This window comes from Lithobates pipiens, unplaced genomic scaffold (genome assembly GCF_037356315.1).
Source record: "Lithobates pipiens isolate NorthernLeopardFrog02 unplaced genomic scaffold, aLitPip1_a1.2 Scaffold_102, whole genome shotgun sequence".
In the NCBI taxonomy this organism is placed as follows: domain Eukaryota; kingdom Metazoa; phylum Chordata; class Amphibia; order Anura; family Ranidae; genus Lithobates; species Lithobates pipiens.
Genome location: NW_027507689.1, coordinates 262,516 through 288,296, shown reverse-complemented (window position 1 = coordinate 288,296; position 25,781 = coordinate 262,516). Strand labels below are relative to the sequence as shown.

Genomic DNA, 25,781 nt, shown 5'->3' with positions numbered 1-25,781 from the left:
TGTGACTTTGATGATCCGTGTTTATAGCGTGTTTATCACATGACAAAACATGCATCTGATAACCGCGATTGGGGCGTCATTAACAATCAGGCTGCATTTACATCTGCATGATTCTTAATGCACATCAACCGCCAGAAATTGTGTGCTTTGCCGCATGTTTCAGAAATGCGCTGCGACCGTGCGTCACGCTTGTACTACAAACATGGCAAGGCGAGCGCGATGCATGTTTCCAAAATGTGTGGCAAGGCATGCGTTTTCCTGCAGGTTGCCGGGCATTCAGAAACGTTCAGATGCTAACGAATGGTATCACAAGTGCAGCGTGTGTTGTCACACATTTTCAAAATGCACAGCAAAGCATGCGTTTTCATACGGGTTGGCGTGCGTTCAGAAACATGAAGATGCAGATGAATGGTAACACAAGTGTGATGTGCATTGCCACACAAAACACGCAGAAAAGCATGCGTTTTCTTGCGGGTTGCTGTCAGTTGTAAATACGTTTCCATTCATTCACATCTGTACATTTCCAACTGCACAGCAACCTGCAAGAAAATCCATGCTTTGCTGTGCGTTTCATAAATGTGCAACAATGTGCGTCACACTTGTGTTATTATTCATTTGCTTCTGTACATTTCGGAATGCATGGCAGACGCAAGAATACATGCGCTTTGCTGTATGTTTCAAAAACGCACAGCAAGGAGCATTGCTTTTGTGTTACCATTAATTTACATCTGCGCATGCGTGGTGTGCGTTGCTGTGTATTTTGTAGACATATGAAAAATCGCACATTGTCTGTGTGGGTCGCCTCGTATTCGGAAACACGCAGATATGAATGTCGGCTGATTGTTAATGACACCCCAATCACAGTTATCAGACGCATGTTTTGCTGCCAAGATGCATGACGCTCCATGACTGAGAAGATTCTTGAGCTACTTTGGGGTGTTTGTTGCATGTCGGGCAGAACATTCCAGTGAATGGGCTCCCTATACACAATGTGTGATTACACATGAAAAATACACAAATAATGGAAGTGGGAATGTGCGTTTCCGCTACACTCAGGTGTGACTGGGATGTGATTGGAGGAAGATTTTAGGCAGCAAGGATGGCCAGGGAGGAGAGGTGGGGGGTAAAGAAGCCTCAGAAGTCGCAGCAAAGTCTTAAAGATTCAGACAAATGTGCGACTTTCTGGTGATTTTACATTGAAGTCTATGGGAGTCGTGCAGCACAAGAATCACACAAAAGTAGTGCAGGAAGTATTCTCTTTTGTTGCAGTGACTCAAATCACAGCAATTAAGACAACGCCCAATAAAATCTTTGTGTTTTCACCTGACCTGCGACTTTACATGTCATCAGAATGTCGCTGGAAAATTGCTGTAGTGTGAAGCAGGGCTTAGGGCTGAGGAAAGTGTGAGTTCCCAGGACTTCTAACAAGTGTGGTAGATGGAGAACATGTCTGATAATCACCGTTATACTGTATGCAGGTTCCTGCCCATTCTCTGAATTCAGTTAGGATATCCTCACACTCACTTACTTGACCTTCTTACTCCTGTGTAGGAATGGAGATAGAAGTTTCTGGCACTCTGGACCCACAGTGAGATAATAAAAATATAAAGACTGAAAACTTTCTCTCTTCAAAGTCTTCAAGCAATAGATCAGCTGCTTGGAATAATTCCTGTCCATCCACAAGTGATCAGTATCTGAGCCGCGCAGCTTCAAATTTGTACAACCCGACATGACTCTCCTAATGAAGTCCTCATCCTGAGTCTCATACAGACAGGAGATGATCTGAGTATAGAAATTCTGATTGATGTCCTTCATGGCCCATTCTATGATTGCAGGTTTGGCTCGGAGTGAGATGGAGATTCCTGTGACCTCTGAGAATGTCTTCACCTGATTTTCATTTAAGAGACCAAACAGGAATTGTACAGATAATGATAAATGTGAGTAAAATGAGTAATATGGACTGAATTCATCGAATGATTCCCCTTCACAGATCTCCGGGAGGAAAGTACCTTCCATAGACCCAGACCCATCATCCATCCCATAATAGAGAGCAGCAAGGAACTCCTGTACACTCAGGTGGATGAAGCTGTAGCAGGTCTGGTGACGGACGTCCCAACGAAAGATGTTCTCATTCAGAAATACAGACTCCACCTCATCCAGAGAAAGTCCATGTCTTTCTAGATCTTTCTTCTCAAATAAGATTTGTTGGTTCAGAACTCCCTGATTGGCCAGAGCACACAGCTTCTTCAGACAGGTTTGTTTCCGGTGTACAGACTGCTCCTTCTTGCTGTGATGGGTTAGTAAAACCTCCAGGAAGAGAAGATAAATTGAAGTCGTTGTCTTACACTGAATTACATCCAAATCTTTTCTTATTTCTTGTGTCATTACAGTGCAGACAATCCAGCATGTGATGGGGACGGCACACATGGTGTACACAACGTCATTGTCTTTTATTATTCTGAGAACCTTGTCTGCATCTTCTTTATTTCCATAGAATTTATGGACATATTCCTCTCGATCGTCCCTTGTAAATCCCTGGATTTCCACATTGCGAGAATCATCGATGAATGTGTTAAGTTTCTTCATGGCCAGTGACCTTGTGGTGATGATCAGAGAAGATTCTGGGAGAACATGTCTCCTGAGCAAGCTTTGGAGAATTATTTCTTTGTGGGTTTCCATAGAAATGTCAGGACAACCCTCAGATTTCTCCTCCAGAGTCCACCTCAGTTCATCAAACCCATCAACTATGGTGAGAAGTTTTCTCTGACTTCCAGGATCCTTCAGAATAGACACCAGGTCATCTGAACTCAGTCTGCAGGTTCTGGATAAAAGTCCCACAAGACTTATGTTTTCAGGGATGGTGTTGATTTCTCTACAGCTCAGATAAAACACAAAATCAAACTTGTCTCTGTAGAGATCCCCAGAGGCCCAGTCCAGCATGATCTTCTTGGAGGTCATTGTTTTTCCAATCCCAGCAGGTCCTTGTAACACCACAATCTTAGGGATGAACCCACATTTATCAGGGTCAAAGAGGGCCTGGATTGTGGTTGGGGATCTTTTCTCCATGATCTGTAGATGTCTTCTGCCTGAACTCCTTATTTCTTCTTCTTTCCCCTCTTTATTCTGGGGTCCCTTTATCATCAATAAATTGGTGAATCTTTCCTGTAGATGAACAGTCTCCCCCATACGGGAATTATATTCTTTAATCCTCTGGAACTTCTCTTTCTCTCTGTATTCTTTACTGATGTCTTTAGGAGAGAAAAGAGAATATTTTATTCCTCATACACACATGAAATAGTATTTATAACACAGAGTTGGGAATATTGTATTCTAACCATAAACCCGAAGAATGGAACCCTAAAAGAAGATATCCCATGAAATACAGGAGGAATGTGGGAGCATCCAAACTATGGACACACCATCCAGACCAGAGGCATGAATAGAACCTACAGGGCTCCAGGGCAAGAAACCATGAAGGGTACCCCCTGACTGCTGGGGCCCTTTTCATCAGTCTCAGGCCCTTTCCTCTGGTCCCCGGCCCCTCCCTACAAGATTGGGACTCTTCTCTCTGAAACAGGAAAGAGTTGCCACCTTATCCCTTTAAACCCGAACACATAGTGATTACACCGGTTCTGTGGTTGATTAAGGTGGTAATTAAACTCACTGGGAGCCTTACCTGCACTAAATCAGTCTCAGAACTTGTGTAATTCATATATGTTTGGGTTTAAAGAGATGAGGTGGCAACCCTAAGGCAGGGGCCCTTTCTGCTTGCTCCTGTTGTGGGGCCCTTTATAAGCCATGGTTCAGAATGCTGCGACTTATTATGTGACTTTCCACACAAAGCCGCATGACAAGTCAAAACCCATTCATTTCATTGGGTGCTGTCCTAATAAATGTGACTAAAGTCACAGCAACAAAGAAAAAGACAATCCTTTTCTATGGCGTTGGTGTGATTTGAGTGGCATAGACTACAATGTCAAATCACAAAATTGCAAACAAGTCACAAGGAAATTGCAAGCAAGTTGCACAACTTTGGGATCACAGCAGTGTGAACTGAGTCCATGTTCTGCAGTGGGCCCCCTTCCTGACATCTTGGGGCCCCTACAATGGCAGAATGCCAGGGCCCGATCTTAAGTGCAATCTTTGTGACCTGGCAGTCCCACCACTGATCTGGACTACAATAATAACAAAATGTTCATCCAGAAGAGATTTCATATGAAAAGTGGATGTCCTACTAACCTGATAATGTTTTGCTATGTGTCGTCTTCTTCAGTTTGGCTGGAAATAAGATTAGGGAAGTGATTAGTCCTGACAAACCTCTGAAATGTAGAAAATAATAACTAAGAGAGTTATTAGTGTAGCAGATCCTCCCAGACACCATCATCCCACCAACCCTCTGTAGATTGGAGTCTCTCCTCCTCCAGGTGATGGGGAGAGTCTTTGCCTGGTAACATCTCAGCATATTGCAGTGACATGTGACCATGGTGGGGGACCAGAAAAGCCCCCAATTCCCTATGCAGGGATTACAGGCACCAGGGCCAGTACAAGGCAGGGGCGGAAGGGTCACGTGCCCTGGGCGGTACCATTTGCCAAAGGAGGGGGGGCGCAGCCTGCAGGTGAAGTTCTGCCATAGCCGCCGCCCTTCAGTGTGTACAAGTCACCTATGTCAGCACCCAGCGGCACTATACAAATTGTGTGTGCCGAGTGCGTGCACTCCTACATCCCCCCTTCCCTCAGCTTCACTGTTTACTGTCTCCTACTGTCACTGTTTCCTCCCCCTATGGAGGAGTCTCATAGTCCCTGCCAGCGGCGTGACGTCACTCATGGCCAGAGGCGAGGTGGGAGGACTTAGAGGAGCGCAGGGAGCTGTGTCAGACTCAGCGCTGTGACCTAGAGGAGCTGCTGCCTGGCTCTAGCTGGAAGGAAGCCAAGCTAGAAGATTTGGAAACTGGATTGCAGTGTGACAGACAATGTGCTATGGTCCGGACTGAACTGTTATAAAAGTAAGCAGAAACAGATTAATAAATGGCTGGATTGGGGGAGGGGAGGAGGCTGAGGCAAGGTTACTGACCACCACTGCTGTTTAATTTCCGCTGTGACAGATGGGGAAGTGTGTGGTGTGTACAGTGTGTGCACCCTCTCCTGCATGGATTGTGGCTGGAAGAGGAGAGTTGCCTTGTAGTGGAAGTGTGCTGTGCATGCGGGGTATTGTGATGTCCAGGTTGGCATAGCTTTATGACAGGTGAGAGTATATGTAATGCAGCATGGACAGGGTTGGCAAGGTGTCGCATTAAACCTAATTGAACTTGTATTGTTTTAAAGTGTAAGTAAACTCTGATGGGTTTACTTCCTCTTTGTCTCCCTGCAAAGGTAAAGCATAATGGAATACTATGCATCGTATAGTAGCCCATTATGTGTCACTTACTTGACACAGGAGCCAGAGATGTCACCGATGTCCCCTGTAGTCCGGAGCATCCATGTTCTTCCGGGTATCGCTGCTCCGGCCACTCACAGCGCCGGAGCAGCGATGACATCACTCCCGCGCATGCGCAGGCAGTCGCCACTAACGGCATATCTCCATTAGCAGCGGCATGCTGCTAACGCCGATAGTGCGCCTGCGCGCCACTGTCTATGGCACATGCGCCATAGACAGCTGTCACTGTCTTTAAGTAAATATCTCCTAAACCATGTAGGTTTAGGAGATATTTCTTGGACCTACAGGTAATCCTTAATCTAGTCTTACCTGTAGGTCAAAGTGCTTTGTAAGGGTTTACAACCACTTTAAGTATATTCTAGTTTTGAAACATTGATTCTTTCTAAAAAATGGGGGGGGGGCGCAGTTTGCCATATACGCCCTGAGCACCAAATGGCCTTGTCCCAGCACTGACAGGCACACACCTAGAATCTGGAGCCTTGACTCCTCTTTCTGATGGAGGTTCAGGTGGATGCATGGGGCACAAGGCTCAGAACCCTGAGCAACAATCATGAGGGTCTCCTAGGAATACAGATATAAATATAGAGGTTCTGTATAATAGACAAGTGGCTGTGATTGAATTGCTCTGCTCGGCATGCTGAGTGATGTCATTGTGTTATGGTAACTGACTGCCGGCATCCTGGAGAAGTGTTACTCCGCTTCCCTTTTACATTGTTCCTGAGCTCTGTAGCCTTTTCCTTCATCCACAATTTTATACCCAAATTTATTTTATTCTGTAAACTCCCTCAGTAAAGATTGTTTAACCCCTTAGTGACTGGGGGGGAAACAAATGTTAATGCCTGAACACAATTTTGCAACTTTGACCTGTGTTAGTAAATCTGTACATATCATCCCAACTACATTGTGTATCCAGGAGGATTATACCGGATTCATTTCAGGACAAATTGGGCTTCTTTTGGTAACACTGGAACTAACACTGTTAGTTGTGGTTTGTACCGTAGTACGGCCTAAAAAACACACATTTTGCTTTATCTTACCTAAAAAATCTGACATACTAATTTAGAAAATGTTTAACCACTTCCTGACCATCTCACACTGATATATGTCGGCACTTTGAAGAGGGATATCATTGTTATGACAACAGCTAACTATCATAACCCCGGTATCCTCTTCTTAAGTGAGCGGTCCGGTTTCTGATAAAAGTGGTCTCTGCGGCAGATTCACCACACAATCACTTTTATCGGTGGAGGGAGAGGGCCCCCCTCCCGCCGCTCTCCAGTGCCCTCCGCCTCTTACCAGAACCGTTGTAGCGGCGGAGGAGATTGCGTCCTCTCCCGTGTGTGGTATGGAGCTGAATGAGGGGAAGATCCCCACCTATCTCCAATCTATTGCAGGGCGGAAGCCACGTCAGAACATAATTTTTGTGGAAATATGAGATGTGAGATCTTTTTGATTCCAGATCTCATATTTAAGAGGACCTGTCCTGCTTTTTTCTATTATAAGGGATGTTTACATTCCTTGTACTAGGAATAAAAGTGACACCATTTTTTTTAAAAGAAGAGTGTAAAAGAAAAAAAATATATATAAAATAAATAAGAAAAAATGTAAACGCACTCCGTCCCGCCGAGGTCAGGTACAGAAGCAAACGCATACGTGAGCAGCGCCCGCATATGAAAACGGTGTTCAAAGCACACGTGAGGTATCGCCGCGATCGGTAGACTGAGATCAATAATTCTAGCCCTTGATCTCCTCTGTAACTCAAAACATGAAACCTGCAGAATTCATTAAACATCACTTATGGAGATTTTTAAAGGGTAAAAGTTTGTCGTCATTCCACGAGTGGGCGCATCTTTGAAGCGTGACATGTTGGGTATCAATTTACTCGCCGTAACATTATCTTTCACAATATAAAAAAAGATCTAACTTTACTGTTGTCTTATTTTATTTATTTAAAAAAAGTGTATTTTTCCAAAAAAGTGTGCTTGTAAGAAAGTACGGTGTGACAGAAAGTATTGCACGACCGCCATTTTATTCTCTAGGGTATTAGAAAAAAAAATATAATGTCTAAGTAATTTTCTAGCAAAAAAAACTGTTTTTAACTTGTAAACACCAAATCTCAGAAAGCGGTTCGATCCTTAAATTGTTAAAAATAAAAATACCCAAAATACACCAACCCTGACACCTGACCCTAAAACTAAATCTGGCACTGACCCAGATCTAACCTTGATCTAGCTATTTTTTTCTTTATTAGAAAGAACACAATGCATGATACAAAATATCCTGTATGTATACAATATATTATATAATGGATCCTGTATTTATACAATGTATTATATAATGGATCCTGTATGTATACAATGTATTATATAATACATCCTGTATGTATACAATGTATTATATAATGAATCCTGTATGTATACAATGTATTATATAATATATCCTGTATGTATACAATGTATTATATAATATACCCTGTATGTATACAATGTATTATATTTTGTGTCCTGTATGTATACAATGTATTATATAATGGATCCTGTATGTATACAATGTATTATATAATATATCCTGTATGTATACAATGTATTAGATAATGGATCCTGTATGTATACAATGTATTATATAATGGATCCTGTATGTATACAATGTATTATATAATATATCCTGTATGTATACAATGTATTATATAATGGATCCTGTATGTATACAATGTATTATATAATGGATCCTGTATGTATACAATGTGTCTTTCTCTCCATTTGGAAAAGAAAGAAAACATAGGGGTGAGCTGCACACTGATTACTATGATTGCAGAGGATATCACAGCGATCATGTGACAGGGAACCGGGAGTCCCGGATTCTGATCAGTAGTACAATCCCCGGGGATCTTAGTGATCCTAGTCTCTATGCAGCGCTCTCCCAGCATAAAGGGAGGTACCCAGATATGTGGCCCCCAGAATAAAGACCCTTCTTGTGAGGCCCCATAAGTGCGTACTGTCAGTGGGAAGGGGATCATCCAGTTGAAATCTCCTGATTGGTCACTGACTTTCCCTGGGTGACATTCCTAGTTCTTCCTCACACAGATTTTTATCAGGAATTGGTAGGAAATGGTCATTATAGATGGGAGCTCACCATGTTGTTTTCTCCTCTTCTTGAGGTAATTTGCGGGTCCCATCAGACTGATCAGTGTAAAGACATGAATGGTGACATCCAGAGCCCCTTCTTCTCCATATGTGTCTATCAGGGTGTCCTTGGTGGTGATCCAGTCTGCATTTTCTAGTCTTCCTCGGGGGATGGGCTGTGTATCTCCATAGGAGAAATCAGACAATTTGTTCCTAAATCTCTTGAAGTCACTTCCTTTCAGATCCTCCAGAGAATATATGATAAGATCCCCGGGGGTTTGTTTCCTCTTTCCCAGGACACCAGGAGCCGACCCTGCAGAGAGGACAATCATTAACCATAAGGCCTCATACACACGAACGTTTAAAAAATGGGCTGTAAAGCTAGTAACAACACCTGGGAAAAAAAGCAGAGTTAAAAGCGCAATTTTATTAGTGTTTTGATTTGGCGTCAACTTGCGTTTAACAATGTTTTTAAGCGTTAACGCTAAGGCGTGTTTAAAAAAAAACATCCCTCTGATATTTTCCACTCTCAAATTACTCACATAAACATTTTTATACAGCTTAAAAACGTTGACACTAAAAAAAGTTTGTATAGCGTTAATGAGCGTTTTTGAGCTTTTTTCAGCGTCAGCGTCAAAACCGCTCTAACGCTGGAGCCTCTGAAGGCGATTGTCCTTGTTTTTTTTTTTTTGGAGCTTAAAAACGACCATGCCCGTTACAGCTCAAAAACGCCATGGTGTGTATGAACCCATTGAATAACATGGAGTTGCCTTCTTAAGCAGCAAAAAAAGCTCAAAAAAGCTGCTGTAAAAACGTCCATGTGTATGAGGCCTTAACATTCCTCCTGATTGGAGGATTTCTGACACATGACAGCAGATAAGTCTGTACTGGCAGCCAGCAATGCTATAAAGAGCATATAGAAGGGAAAGGAAATGATCCCCAATATGTCTATATGTACATTATCCTATGGAGGGATTGGATTCCCTGTGGTAATCTCATATGATTGCCTCCATAGTGGTAAGTTACCTCTCAGATGGATGAATATTGGGTGCAAACACCTAGGGGGCTATTTATATAAAATTAATCACCTTTGTGAATTATCCCTATAATGTGTCTAATATGTTTATTTCCTGTGATTATCAGCTCCATCTAGTGGTCATAATGCCATATCTTACTGGTTGAGGCATTTCAAGAAAATAATGTATGATACTGATGATCATAGGAAGTAAACATATTAGACAAATTACGGGGATTATTAGTGATGACTGTACAAGTGACACAAATTCATAGTAATTATTTTATATACAGACCTCCTAATGTAGATATAGGGATGATCATTTTAAACATCATGGTTATTGATTGTTTCATAGTAAACTAGAAAAATATATATAAAGCCTTTAAAAACCTCCCCCCTGAATAATGATGTGTCTGATGAGTGTGAACTAAGAACTCTGATTACCCCCAAATCTCCCAGCAGTATGTGTCATGTGACACGGGGCTGTTTTCTCCTTAGGGTTATAGACAAAGGATTCCCCAAGCACTACACAAATAGCCATACAATTTGGGGTCCTGCAGTCATTATGGATCACTGGACCATCTCAGAAGATCATTTCTATCAATGATAAATAAAATCTGAAGACACGGGAATGTGATGGTGGAATTGATGAAAAGCTCCTGAACTCTTCTAATGGGTGGACTGACCAGATGTCTACAGGAAATGTCCAGACTATGGAGACATAAGATGTCCTATCATCTAATTCCAATCTCTGGAGATGTGAGATGGAGGAAAACATTGGAAAGGATGGTCAGGATCAGCAGTCATACCTTGTGGGGAGGAGGATGAGGAGGAAGATGTCGCCATGACATCAGAAGATGACCCGAGATGACATCACCTGGAAGGAGCACAAACAATAATTAACGTATTTGTAATGCGATGAATGGAAACAATAAGGAGTATTTTGTTCCCTTCTATGGCTGGCTGGTTGACCAATTAGAAGGTATTAGAATTGGATGGATTTCTGTCATTTACAACCCATAAATATAAGAGGGTCAATCAGAACCTTCATCCCCCCATAGCGTCACTGTTGGAGTGCTGGGCGGATGTGTGACGAGAGGACGTAGCGTCCGCCTGAGGGGAGGGGCCTGCCAGCGCTAAGCACACCGCGCCGACGAACGGGAAGCAGAACATGGCTCGGAGCGGGGAGGTGAGAGATCCCAGCCCAGCCAGGTGCGAGCCCACGGGGTGGTAGCTCGGATGCGGTGTCGCAACATCCCGCAGTCCCGCGAATAGAGAACTTCCCAGCCTCCACAGCACCTCGGTCGGCCCCCCCCCGTTCCCCCGTACAGCTGATACCCCAGTCCTTGTATAAGGACTACGGAGGCATCCTAAGGAAATTCTCTGGAGCCCGGAACCAGTAGGAAACTAGCAGGAGAGAGACACAGCGGAGAAAAGGACGGTAACAGTATCAGACTTACAATTTCACAATGTCTTTGCTGTGTAATATACATATACATAGGTGAAAGCAAACAACGTGAATGTGGGACAAACATATGCCGGCAAGGGGAGTCTCGCATAGACAGGTGGACGAAGCCTTTGATGTTTGGCGTGTATTCTGTGGCTGTGTGCTCCTGCGAGCAGATTTGAATTTAAAGTGTCTTAGAGGGAAGCTATAGCATGGATGAATAGACCATAATAGGACTGTAGTATTGCCACATATGCCTATGTCCGAACGCATTGCTCGATATATCTGACGAGGGAACTCGGAAAGTACCCCCCTAAGATAGTGGTAGATCCGCTGGGTAGACACACACGGTCTCCACAAGATAAACTGAATAATATATCACAGACTACCTCAATTGCACACGACATCTGCACATATGAAATAGTACGCTGGAAAAGTCGCACGATACTAAAATGTGGGGACAAACACATGCCGGCAAGGAGAGTCTCGCATAGACAAGTGGAGGAAGCCTTTGATGTTTTGCTTTTATCCTGTTGATATATGTACCTGCTGAGTGAAGCGGTCTCACCGGTGAGCGACATTGATTACAGATTCAGTCCACACACATTAGAGCACGGATACAACGGAATGAGACATAAAAATTATTTTTTCCAGCTCTCTTTCTTTCCCTGTCATTCACGGAGCTGATCAGATAAGCAGATCTGATCTAAAGTATCCTAGAGGAGAAGTTATAGCAAGGATGAATAAACCGTAATAGGACTGTATTGTTACCACATATCCTTATATCTAAACACATTGCTTGATATATCTGAGGTAGGAATTTTGAAGGTACCTTCCTAAGACATGGATAGATCCGCTGGATAGATATATATTGTCTCCGCAAAGATAAACTGAATAATATATGACAGACTACCCCAATAGCACATGACATTACACATATAAAACAGCACGGTGGAAAAGTCGCACGATCCGATTCTAGGGATTCATTTTCAGATCTATACGTAATTTCCCCAGGACTCAGCATATCTTTTTTCTTTTTTAAAGGGATCTGTCTGTTTTTTTTTCGCGGAGATCAGAGAAGAGTTCCTAAGTGGTTGTATGTACCCCCCCCCCGGATGGATATGGGTATTTTTGAGGCGTACTTCTGAATAAGGCATAGGGGCCAATACCTATAGCCTTTCTATTATTTCTCTCCGTACTATGCCCGGTACATAAAGATAGCACGGTGCTAAAGATTCATGATAACATGTCAGGGCGATTCTTCAGGTTCCCAAGATATACAGGCTTTCTGCCTAGGGGGGGTCGGCGCACCCAAAGGTTGCCTTTGGGGGCAATATCAAACTTGCGGAGAGAGGAAGTCAGCTTTGAGGGACCCCCGGGTGGATTGCCAGTAGAACATAGACATATAGTAGGAGGTATGGCTGCTAACCCCTAAGTAAAATTGGGGAGCAAAGAGATAAACAGGATTAACAGCCGCATAGAAGGTGAATCGCAGGAGGAAGCGATTTAGCCGATGATCCAGGATTAAAGGGAAAGAGTCATTGGGGTGCTAGGTTCCATATAAGTTTGAAAGAGATTGAAACATGAGTAAATCAGCGAATAAGATGTCGAAAAGTGGAGCCTCACGAAATTTAAAAGATAAGGGCCTTGATACGACGATTCAACAGTATATGACACAAGGAGCAAGCCCCAAAGAATCGGGATCTGATAAAAGACAACCATCCATCCAAGATTACAAGAAGGGATCAGGCAAACACAAGGGTGGAGGAGCTCAGCAAGCCAGAGAGGACACAATAATAGATAGTGACTGGGAGAGAAGCAAAATGGAAGAACTAAGGACAGAAGATCTCCCCCCCTCAAAAGGAGAAATGGCGGAGATGCTCTTAAAACTAGAGAATGCAATTAAAACAGACATTAGGGGACTTCGAGAAGACCTGGGAGGACTATTAGAGAGAGTAGAAGCTACAGAAAATCGTATAGACCTCCAAGCCATAGAGCTAAACAAAGTCAAAGATAAACTAAAAATATTGCAACAAACACAAAGGAACACGCTTTATAAATTGGAAGACCAGGAGAACAGAAGCAGAAGGCAAAACTTGAAGTTTCGCTCGATCCCGGAAACAAAAGGTGAAGATTTAAGATCAATACTAAATAGCATTCTCTCCCCTTGTTGGGTAAATGAGACAGGAGCCCCCCTAAGGATCGATAGAATTCATAAAATCGGTAAAGCAAGATTCGGAGATATGGACAGACCGAGAGATATAATAGTGCGGTTTAAATTTTTTGATGAAAAAGAAGCAATATGGAAAAAGTTAAGAGGAAAAACCCCACTAGTATATGAAGGTAGAGAAATACAGATATTCCCGGACATTGCACCCGAGACGCTTCTAAGGAAAAAACTTCTGAAACCCCTGTTAGTCGAATTGCAAGCTCAGAACATTAAATATAGATGGGGTTTTCCTGCTTGCTTAATAGGGAACAAAGATGGTAAATCGGCGAAGCTGAGCTTCCCGGAAGATCTGGAAGATTTCTGCGAGAAATTGGGAATACGCCCGCCTGCACTTCCGGGTTGGCAAGAAGAAATAATAGATTCAATGTAGTGGGGGGGGAGAGGGTCCGGGGAAAGGAAGGGGGGTGAAGGGGAAGGAATAAGGAAAGATATAAATTAAAACAGGGATGTGGAATAAAATACCTCCCGTCTCATGGGAAGAGGCGGGAGAGGCGCAGGCGAAAGAGCCCCAGACCCTCATAACAAATAGATTAGGAGATGGTAGGGGTATGCAGGACCATTAACCTAACAAGGGCCGAAAATAGGCCACAGGGGTTGGGGGGAGGGGGGAGGGGGCGGCGGGGGTTTGGTGTGGGAAGTAAGGGTGGGGGGGGTGGGAGGTGAGGACGGGGGGGGAGGGAAGGTGTAAGGTTGGGGAAGGGAAGTAAAGTGGAAAGAGGGGATGAAGTGGACCACCCAAGTAAACAGGATAAAAGTACCCATGTAGGGCAGGAGAATTTTAGGACAAATAGATGGGTAACAACAAAATAGACGGCATGAAATTTATGTCCTATAACGTTAAGGGCATGAACACCCCAACAAAAAGACATAAGATTTTAGCAGAGCTGAAACGGTATGAGGCCGACGTCATATCTCTTCAGGAGACTCATATCTCCCTCGCGTCAAACATAAGATTATACTCCAATAACTACCCGGTCTGGTATTATAGCGATACCATATCGGCTAGAAGTAGAGGGGTAGCGATAGGGTTCTCCAAAAGAACAAGATTTCAGCTAAGTGAAAAAATGTGCGATACAGAGGGAAGATATCTGTTTCTAAAGGGTACACTAGAGGAACTGGAATGTACTTTAGTAAATATATATGCTCCCAATAGTATCAGCTTTTTGAATAAGACATTAAATAAACTCATGAATTTCAAAACAGGATATGTAATTATGATGGGAGATATGAACTTCGGCCTCAATCCGGAAGTAGATAGTTCATCGGAGGCAAAGAAGGCGAGTAGCTCTGCACAAAAAAATATACTACAAAAGCTGTACAATAATCAACTAGTAGATATATGGAGAGTAAAGAACCCTCTGGTACGCGACTATTCTTTTTATTCAACAGTCCATGGGACGTAATCACGTATTGACTACATATTCATAGACCATGGGCTGTTGGAATATGTGACGGACACGGGGATAGAAGTTATGACCCTCTCGGACCATGCTCCGGTAAAACTATGCTTGAATATTTCAAGGATAGGGAGGAATCCCTCTATATGGCGGTTGAATGAAGAGTTGCTGCTCGGGGAGGAGGATAGGATAAAAATCGCGAGTGAGATTGAACAATATTTTACATATAATGATACAGTGGATATTAAAGGCCACACGTTGTGGGATGCGCACAAAGCCTACATTAGGGGAATATTGATATCTATGGGATCTAAAAAGAAAAAAATGAGAGCTGAAAAAATCAATAAATTAATGAGAGAGATACACTGTTTGGAACAAGATCATAAAAAAAGTTTAAAACAAAAAGATCTGGTACTTAAAAAACTATTAACTGCAAGGGTGGAGTTGAAGGACCTTCTAGACCATGAAGCCAGGATGGTGTTTAAAGGGTTGGACAAGGAACGGTATATATGGGGAGATAAATCAAGTAAGTTTCTAGCTAGAATGTTAAAAAAGAAAAAAGGGAAAAATTGTATTGGGAAAATTCAGAATAAAAATGGTAAAACGTTGTATACTACCAAGGATATAGCGGAAACCTTCAGATTATACTTCGAGGGGATATTCACAGATAGCAATATAGGTGTAAAAAACAGAGAAAAAGAGAAGATCAGGGAATTTTTGGGAAAAACTATACTGACTAAAATTAGCCCTACCGAAAGGGAGATGCTCGAAAGGCCAGTTTCGGAAGAAGAAATAGTTAGAGCACTATTAAAATCAGCCACAGGAAAATCCCCAGGACCAGACGGTTTCACAACATTTTACTACAAAACATTTAGAGAGGCCCTTGTCCCCCAACTTTGTCGGTATATGAATGGTCTAGGAGAAGAGTATACAATGAGTAAGGAAGATCTAATGGCAACAATTACATGAATCCAGAAAGAAGGCAAAGATCCTATACAGTGTACCAGCTATAGGCCGATATCGCTGTTAAACGCAGATACAAAACTTTACGCTAAAGTACTAGCAGAGCGAATGAAGGATCTAATGACAACACTGGTCCACCCAGATCAGACAGGATTTATAGGTGGACGGGAGGGAAAGGACAACGGAATAAAGACACTTCTCCTGCTTCAGAAGATGCGACAGGGTGGAACCCCCAGTCTGCTTCTGTCGCTGGACGCGCAGAAAGCCTTCGACAGAGTAGACTGGGGGTTCATGTTTAAGACACTGGAGAAGATGGGGCTAGGACCAACGATGATACAGAGGGTGAAGGTGTTGTACGACCATCCAAAGACATGTATAAAAGTTAACGGGTGTGAGTCAGAGTCCTTCGAGATGGAGAGGAGTACAAGGCAGGGTTGCCTGCTGTCACCCCTGCTGTTTGTGCTCTCCCTAGAACCACTCCTAGCAGCAATAAGGGGAAAACCAGAAATAGAAGAGGTAAAAGTGGAAAAAGTTGAATACAAATACTCCGCTTTTGCGGACGATATATTATTGTACTTAAACAACCCAAAGACATCTATGCCAGAATTACTAAATTTATTAGACCAGTATGGGTGGGGTTTCAAATTTTAAAATAAATAGGTCAAAATCGGAGATAATGAACATTAATATTAACAAGCGAGAGGCACAAAGTATGCAACAGAATTGGAAATTCCCGTGGAGGAGTGAACTTAAATATTTAGGGATAAAGCTGGCAAAAACAGAGAGAAAAATGTACCGCTGCAATTACATCCCGTTATTAGATGAGATACAGGCAGAATGTAAAAGGTGTAGCTATAGACCACTATCGTGGCTGGGGAGAATAAACTCATTAAAGATGATAATATTCCCTAAGATCTTATATAGGTTTCAGATGCTCCCAATACCTTTGTCCAATGTTTACTTGTCAAAATTAAAAACCATCCTAATGAAATTTGTGTGGAAAAACAAAAAAGCGAGGGTGGCCTTCGCGACACTTCGAATACCAAAGAATAGGGGTGGAGTAGCAATGCCAGACGCGCAGACTTATTATGAAGCAGTGGTAGTGTCTAGAGTGAGTGAATGGAGCATAAGGGATAACACAGAGAAAAGATGGGTTAGATTGGAACACGAATTATGTAGAGCACAATTGGAGAAGCAAATTTGGAGTCCCCCACACGAGAGAAGTCTATTTTTGGAAGGGAATAATATTACACGAAATACTTTGCGGATATGGGACAAGATATATAGGCAATTTAATGGGAAATACAATTCACCACTTATAGCATTAAAGAACAATAATTTCTTTTTACCAGGGTGTCAGGAGATAGGAGGGAATTGGGTTAAGAAGGAGGTACAATTAAAAGATATAATGAAAAGGGAGGGGTTAGCACCATATCACGAGTTGGCACAAAAAAAAGAGATGATGATAATTGATGAGTGGAGGTACGCACAGCTTTCGAGTTTTATTAAAAAACTCCCCCCACGGATAAGAACAGCGGATGACTTAACTCCTTTGGAACAGCTATGTATATTAAAGACGTCAAAGAAAACTGTTTCGAGATGGTATGGAACGCTGTTGGAGGGAGTAGAGCTGGGGGTACCTGCGTACATCAAAAAATGAGAGAGGGAATTGGGAACACAATTAGATAACACAATATTAAGAAAAATACTTAAATTAGTACACAGCTCGGCGGTAGACGCTAAAACGGCGGAAATGAGCTTTAAATGTTTGACGAGATGGTACTACACCCCAGAGAAGAAAAGCAAATTTCAGCGGGATAGTGCCAGGGAATGTTGGCAGGGATGCAGAGAGTTGGGCACGATGACACATCTGTGGTGGAGTTGTCCAAAAATAAAAACATATTGGAACCAAATTCTTGCCCTCATTAAAGAGATTACAAACAAAGAGGTGAATGCCGATCCCTGGGTAGTGCTATTCCATGGGACAAGAACTGGGCTCAGACAATATAAGGAGTCGGTGGTTCCCCCATCTGCTGAATGCAGGTAAAAAATTAATACCGAAAAAATGGCAAGAGAAGGAGGCCCCGTCAATGTGGGAATGGGTGGATACGGTAGAAAAGACCTATAAGATGGAGTGTTTGAGAGGTAGCTTGGAAGAGAGGAACATTACACCAATCACAGAGAAATGGAAGTGTTGGTCAGATTTTAGGAAGAAATGGCTCATCTCAGAGGGGTTGAGGAGACCCTAAAATGGGTACAGATAAGATACAATAAGGTACAAATTAGATATAAACTAAAGCACATACAGGAAAAACAGGTAAAGGTGGTCCACAGGCAGGTAGGAGGGGGGTCGAGGCAAGAGAAAAAAAAAAAAAAAAGAACCTTCATCCCGGCATTCATATGATTGGTATATCGGGGGTCACAAAGGAATATTACCCTGTTTAGGGCCACAATGTATACAGGCTTGAACTTTTAGGTGTCACCTCCACAAATCTATTCCATTCATAGCCAAGACTGGTACTAATCAGCACCAAAGTATCAGCCAGTAAGATGTCTATAGAGAGGTCAGGTGATAAAAAGGAGACCCCAAAATGGAAGCCGTGTGGTCAGCAGAGACCTCCATTCACTAATAAGATGCTTCCAAGAGGATTCTTCAGGAAGGTCGGAATTTATTCATCATAAAAACAGGTTAAAACACAAACAACACATTGTGTGGCTCTTTAGTGGCCACTTTGTCAGGAAAGGTGTACAGGACACTTTAATGGGTGGGATCTGTGTGTGTCCTTCAGACCAGACTATACTGTACAGTATACGGATATGTCCGGTTTTCCTGATATTAAATGATAATTATTGATATGAATTCTGAAGGAGATATGAAGAATAATCTTCTGATGAAGCACAGGCTACAAATGTTATAAAACTAAAGACTCTGAGAGTCGGCTGTGAAAGGAAAGTTTACATTCAGAGCAATGAGTTACAAGGACACATTTAATCCAGCAGACAATGTGTTATAATGGTCCTCACACAACACCGGTATAAAGAGGATTTATTTTTATATTAGATATTTATTAGATATTTTTACAAGTCCAGCAAAAGAAATACAAAAGAATCTGGCAACGAAGAGTGACATAAGAAGAAAGGGGCTGATTTACGAAAGCCGTGCACCATCAGTAGAGGCGGATGACGAGACGCAATGCATATTCTCCTATTTACAAAATGTTGCACCGGGAACAGAGCGCTAATCCCCATTTACTATAGTGATCTTGGCACACAGCATAATGCAATCTGTGCACCACTATGGACATGGCACACGGCATCTTCAATATTAACAGACGATGGAGGTGCAAATATTATGGGGTGATGTGAGGAAGTTTAGTAACAACTGCCCAAAATAGAATGAGAAATTAATTTCAGAGAAAGCCTGCTGTGCCTGCAAGTATGTTTAGAACTGCGTGAGATCAATGTGCATGCGCAAGCGGCTCTTGTGCACATTCAAATGTGTTTGTTCACTGCGTGGCCAAAATGTTAGTAAAAGTCAAACCTCACAAATGAAATTGCGTGGGTTGAACGGGCGCACCTCTAAACTTGACAATTTTCTTGTTTACGCCGCTTTACCTTTATGTATTTTTTAATGATATTTGCACACAGGTCATGTTAGTGTGTTATGCTGCCAACATGTGACATGCAGTTTACTTATAGTCAATAATTAATGAATTTATTTATTCATTTATAATTATTTATTCACTTTTTGAATATAATCAACTGTTATTAATCACTATATTAATTTAATCATATTTCATTTTTGAGCATTTATCACAATTTTGATTGTATATGAATTGTTCTAGCTGATTTCACTTAATCTATTGGAATTATCTGATTCATTTTCATTTCCTTGCACAAACAGTAATAGCCTCAGTAATAGCCTCAGTGGGGGTAGGTAGCGCAGCATTGTATTTTGGATGTGTATCACATCCTGGTAGCTGCAGCTGTAACTGGGTTTTTGTTTTTTTAATCTTTTAGATTAGGAGCGCAGTCATTTGTTTCTCTTATGTGACATGCACCTTGTTAAAATCATGTAAAAAGACTCTCGCTCCTCTAGCTGCTCCTAAAAGGGCACTTAACCTTTGCCCTCTAATGACTTGTACACACGGTTGGACATTCCGACCACAAAATCCATTGGATCTTGTCCAAAACTTGTGTTGCTACACGCGGTCGGACAAAGTTGTCGGCAAGAATGCAGTGACGTAAACCACGTACTACGAGACTAGAAAAGGGAAGTTTAGCACCATGTCCGGCACCCTTTGGGCTCCTTCTGCTGATCTCATGTTTATGGGGTGTTAGTAGAAGTTTGGTGACAGACGATTCATGCTTTTCAGACTTGTGCTTCAGATCATTACTGCTCTTCAGTTTGTGCTTGTCGGTGCGTATCTGCTTATAAGTGCGTGTAGTCAGTTTGCATTTGTTGGTCATTGCAGACTATATCTTGGTATAGTATGCTTTGATTTTCAGTGCTTATTGTCTGCTCGTTTCTGGTTTTCAGTTCGTTTTTTCAGGCCTTGCTGTTTATCGGTGCTTTCTGTTGTCTGGTCTGAACAGCCGACCGCTTTGAAGCCATGTTTCGTGCACGTACTCGTCGTAGAGTTTGTGCTGTGCAGGGGCTTGGTGTTGGGCTTTTAGCTTTGACACAAGCCCAGTCCATGAACAGGGCGAGGAGGAGTTCATGGAACAAGAATTGGTTGCTCCAGCGTGACCAATTCTTGCACATGCTTTTTCTTCATGAGATCCGGGAGAATAATCCTGATGATTTCAGGAATTATCTCAGGATGACGGACCCCGTTTTTCACTGTCTGTTGGCTTTGCTGACCCCTTATATCAGCAGGCAGGATACCGGCATGAGGCAAGCCATCACTCTGGAGCAGAGGCCACGTTGCCACGTTGCAGTACTTGACGACTGGGATAAGTCTTCAGGACCTCAAGTTCTTGACAGGCATCTCCCCCCAGGCTCTGGGTATCATTTTTCCAGAGACCTGTTCTGCCGTTATTCAGGTCCTGCAGAAGGACTATATGAAGGTAAGTTTTCTCCTTTAACATCACATTCTATGTATTTAATGTTTGCTAATGTTTTGTATTTCTTTCATTGTTCCCTAATTACCATGATTGCAATGTTGTGCCCCTTTGTCCTCATGCATGCTGGAAGCTTTTCAAGTTCCTTTTTTGTCCTACATGCATATTTGCCTTCACTAACCTCCCCAGCATGCTCTTCTGGGCCCATATACACCTATAGCATAGTCACTTAGCAATGTATTTTGTCAGCTCCATAGTAGTGTTTTCCCCTAAACACCCCCTAAAATCGGTATGTAGCACCGACACTAGACTAAGTGTGCACTATGCATGTGTAAATTTAATTTTCCAGAACTGTAACAGAGTTCTGGGGGTTAATTGTACAGGTTTTTACTTCGTCCTCTCGTTACTGTCATTACTGGTATGCTTAGTGCGCATCGGCTGTGTCTCCGCTATGTGCTCTCCCCACTGTGCCGAAAGAGAAGGTACGGGGAATAGACTAGAAAGAATGTCAGGGGTGAGAGGAGTTTCACGCATGCGCACTGTATATAAAACCTAACACTCGTGTGTTGTACGTAAGGCCGCATACACACGCGGGGACTGTTCGCCCAACTTTGTCCGCTGAACAGTGTTTCGGCGGACAGTCCGCTCGTGTGTGGGCTTCAGCGGACAGTTTCAGCGGACAGTCTGACGAACAAAGTTTTTCGGAAATTCCGTAAAACTGTCCGCTGAAACTTGGTTTGAGCGGACAGTCCGCCCGTGTGTACGCTTGTTCGTCAAACTAAGTTCCGCGCATGCTCAGAAAGGATTTACATGGCGAAGGTTGCATTGCAGTGTATAGGACGTCGTATTTCTAGTCCCGTCGTACGTGCCGTTCACGTCATCGCGCAAGTTTCAGCGGACTGTTCGTTCGTCGTGTGTGGCCAAGTCCGTCCATGCTAATTTTGAGCGGACTGTCCGCTCAAACTGTTTGACGAACAAAGTTGGGCGAACAGTCCCCGCGTGTGTACGGAGCAAGGAGTAGTGGAAGCACTGATCTTTCGAACGAAGGTAAAATTTTAACTTGGTACATCACTGGCCTATACCGCTTCTAGATTGAGGCCTGTATTGGGATAAGATTAGAAAAGTTTAGCTTGACATTAGGGTTTGTCTTGTGTTGTGTCTTGCAGAGAATATGGATCCCTTCAAGGAACCACATTTTTTTGGCATATTCATTGATATGCTCAGGGAGCTACCCTGCCTGTGGCAGATGAACCACCCCTTTTTTTAAGGACCTAAGAAAGAGGAAGGCAGCGCTGGAGAAACTGCTTGCTTTGGTGAAGATGATGGTCCCCACGGCAGACATCAGCTATGTGAAGGCCAAAATTGGTGACCTGAGGAGTACATATGTGAGGGTGCACAGGAAGGTCCAGGAGATCAGGAGATCCAGATGACATTTATGTCCCCAGGATGTTGTACTATGAGAGGCTGCATTTTCTGGCAGACCAGAGGGATCCCAGTCCAGCACTCTCCAGTCTTCTTTCAAGGCTTCCTTCACCCCCAGCTGAGGCTTTCAATGTCCAACCTGGGCCTTCCAGGCAGTAACATGTGGAGGACCCAGCTTGAGTCAGGTATAGCATTGTTCAACATATGTATTGTCGTACATTTAATGATGTTATTATTGATCAGTAAGTTCTGATTTAACAAAGTGTTTTACATATCAATAGACAGTAGGGACCAAAAATGATTGGGACAAGTATGAAAAATGCTGGGCTCAGAATGATAGTCTGTTCTATTTATTAACATTCAATTTGCAACAGTCATGAGCTGAAAATTGTGTGATTGATGAACAAAAAACTAAAACTATGTACCATTTTCATACACAGGAAGACCTCAGCTGGGAGGAGGCTGTGGTAAGTGGCAGCCAGGAGAGGGCAGTGTCAACTGGCAGGGGGCTGTGGCAAGTGGCAGCTGGGAGGGGGCTGCGGCAAGTGGCAGCCGGGAGGGGGCTGCGGCAAGTGGCAGCCGGGAGGGGGCTGCGGCAAGTGGCAGCCGGGAGGGGGCTGCGACAAGTGGCAGCCGGGAGGGGGCTGTGACAAGAGGTCAACCATCACTCTCCTCCTCCTCCACCTCCTTCCACAACTACAAGAGCAGAGCCACAGCCTGGAAGGAAGCCTGGAGGGAAATGTCTAAGGAAGACCAGAGAGTGATGGCCTGGGTTCAGTCTGGTCTGACAGAAGATGCAGCCTCTTGTAGGACCACAGCCTGGGGACATAGATGTCATCTGCTCTTCCTGATCTCTTAGACTTCTGGACCAGACTGTTCTCCCTTTGATATGGACTCCTTGACCAGTTTCTCCAGCGGTGCCTTTTCTGTTTATTTGATTATGACACCTAATAAACAAAAGTGTGGTACGGCAGGGCTGTGTGGATTGGTTGTGCCACATCTGGGAAAAATGGTTTATAAAAAGAGAAATCCCCTGGAGGTGGATTTTAAAGGCACATACAACTTGATTGGAAAACAATCAAAATATGTTATTACATAAAACAGACAAGAAAGTAATATACAATATACATAAATGGTATTTCTTGATCATACATCACGGGACACAGGAGCTTCATTACATAGTGGGTTATATAGGCACCTCTGGTGATTGGACACTGGTTGACCCAATTAAAGAGAATTCCTCCCCTATATAACCCCTCCCATTAGGGAGGCACCTCAGTTTTTTCGCCAGTGTCTGGTGGACGGTCACGTAAAACTTAGCTCTATGCGGGTCCCAGCGAGGGCCGAAGGGCTACATCAAACCGGATCCATACCTCGGGCCGATATTTGACTCCCAAGATGGTATGGTACCCGGGCCTCGTCTGCCGAAGAAACGAGGTTCTGCCTGTAAGTCCTCTCCATTGGAAGACTGGGCTCTGGGACAACCAGACTTGGGGTACTGTTGACTCAGGGCGCCCGAAAGTTTCTGGCAGAGCTTTTTACATGGCCCAGGTAGGAGGATCTTTTCGTAAGAACCCCAGATACGCCTGAAGGTTGGCTAACAATACCCACCGTGATGGGTGAAGGCTGGAATTGGTCTGAGATCAGCAATTCCTGCGGCGGGGACAGGTAAGGGAAGTCATCCTATATATTTTAATATATGAATGGATTTCTTCATTGTGAGTAGTTGTATGTCTTACCTGGTTTCCACCACTAGATGGAGTAAGAGCAGCCTGATGCACACTTACATGCCTTTCAAACAAACACACTCAGTGAATGCCTGGTTCTCCAGCTACTCACGTCTCCCTTACAGTTCCTGCCACAAGTTAAGGTAAAAAAGGGGTCCCATGCAGGTCCAGGGGTTCCACGTTGCTCCCTTTGGGTTCTCCTTCCCCCCCCCCGGATCCCGCGGTCCTCGTGCGCGCTCCCGGCTTAATGGAGGAGGGGGGGGGTGTGGTTGCCAGCTGTGCACGTTTAGTGTGCTCAATGCTATGGTGCAGGCGCCAAACGGCCGTTTTAAAAAGCCCAGAGCGTCAGGGGACTGTAACTGGACACACAGGACCTGTGGGCTGTAAGCTTCCGTGGGAATTGGATCCAGGCAAAACCTTAAGACACCTACTCGGCATCAGGTTGTGCAGTTAAGCATATATTGATTTATTGTGAGACTTTAAGCACAAACAAACTGATTGCATTTGTACTAGTACCTCTGCTTTGTAGCTTAGGACTATGTCTCCTCGTAAGAGGGTTTCAGGGGCAGGTAATAAAAGCAATTACCATCCCCCGCTGCAAAAGTGGAGCCTGCATCTCAAGACAAGTCAGTGCCCCTTTCAGGCTTTGCAGCCTCTCCTAATGTCGCAGCCCCGGTCTATGTCACTGAGGACTCCCTTAGGGCTACATTGGAGAGTTTTGAAGGGAGGATAATGAATTTTATTTCTGCCTCCCTAAAAGATAGCAAGAAAAGGGGTAGAGCCCCTCCCTCTGCTGAAATCCCTCTCTCGGACAGTTGTTCTGAAAATGAGGAGAGATCCCTATCTTTGGATAGGGATCATGAGCAGTCGGATCAGTCAGAGGAAGAGGAGTCAGTCCCCTCCTCCCAGGCACTCAGAAAGCAGGTGCAGTATTACACTGAATTGGTGCATACCATGTTCAGAATGCCGGCTGCTGAAGTCGCTACATCCTCTGTCTCTTCCCTGGGAGTCAGGAAAGCCCCACAGACTGCTTGTTCCTTCCCAATTCATCCTTTAATGGGTGACTTGATGTATGAGGACTGGGGACATCCCGATAAACTGTTTACTCCTCCCAAGAGGTTTTCCATGTATTATCCCGTGGAGGAAAGTTTCACCAAGAAATGGGGGGCCCCATCTGTCGATGCGGCTATCTCTTGTGTGAATAAAAACCTAACTTGTCCTTGGACAATGCGCAGGTATTTAAGGATCCAGCTGACAAAGGGCTGGAAACCTTGTTAAAAGCCTCCTTTTCCATGGCCGGCGCTGTGGTGCAACCTACAGTCGCAGCCGTGGGGTTGTGTCAGTTCCTTAAGGGACAGGTTAAACAGATGTTTGAACTCCTTCCCAATGAGGAAGTAGAGAAATATGCAGAGATGCCTCACATCTTATGTTTCATAATTGGTGCGATTTTGGATTCTGTCCAACAAGCATCACGTTTATCCCTCATGTTGGTACACATGCGTAGGGCTCTATGGCTAAAAAATTGGGCTGCTGAGATGTCATGCAAGAAGAGTAAACGTCCTTCATTCAGGCGTACTCTTTCTCCCGAAGCATCAAGCTCTAAACAGTGGCGACAGCCTTCCCAGCCCTCCTTGGCTAGAAAGCCTCAGGGCCGAGCCCAGGGACAGAGAAAGACTTGGGGGCGGAAGCCTGCCAAGCAGACCTCCAAGACCTCCTTGTGAAGGGGCGCCCCCGCTCGGCCGAGTGGGGGGAAGGCTCCTGCAGTTTGCAGGCGCCTGGCGGGAGGAGATTCAGGACAAATGGGTGATCTCTTCAGTATCTCTGGGCTACAGGCTAGAGTTTCAGGAGATTCCACCTTCTCGTTTTCTAAGGTCAAGGATCCCCAGGGATCCGATAAAGCAGACATCGCTATTTCTGGCCTTAGATCAATTACTATCCCAGGGTGTGATAGTAGAAGTGA

General features: G+C 43.7%; 2 protein-coding genes across 13 annotated transcripts in view; one reads left to right on the top strand and one right to left on the bottom strand.

Annotated features, from left to right (window-relative positions):
* Positions 1–25,781, top strand: part of LOC143958272 (NACHT, LRR and PYD domains-containing protein 3-like) — a 535,368-nt gene that overhangs the window by 383,086 nt on the left and 126,501 nt on the right. The window lies entirely within an intron of this gene.
* LOC143958206 (NACHT, LRR and PYD domains-containing protein 3-like) overlaps positions 1–25,781 on the bottom strand; it is a 177,532-nt gene that overhangs the window by 48,362 nt on the left and 103,389 nt on the right. For 11 of the 12 annotated variants that reach the window (XM_077467714.1, XM_077467741.1, XM_077467750.1 and 8 more), the window contains 4 exons: positions 10,381–10,448; positions 8,567–8,869; positions 4,240–4,278; positions 1,529–3,248 (listed from right to left, as the gene is read on the bottom strand). In XM_077467714.1, coding sequence (XP_077323840.1) covers positions 1,529–3,248; positions 4,240–4,278; positions 8,567–8,869; positions 10,381–10,417 — 2,099 coding nt within the window. In that variant the 5' untranslated portion in view covers positions 10,418–10,448. The remainder of the gene's footprint in view (positions 1–1,528; positions 3,249–4,239; positions 4,279–8,566; positions 8,870–10,380; positions 10,449–25,781) is intronic. The other variant, XM_077467771.1, reaches the window with a different exon arrangement.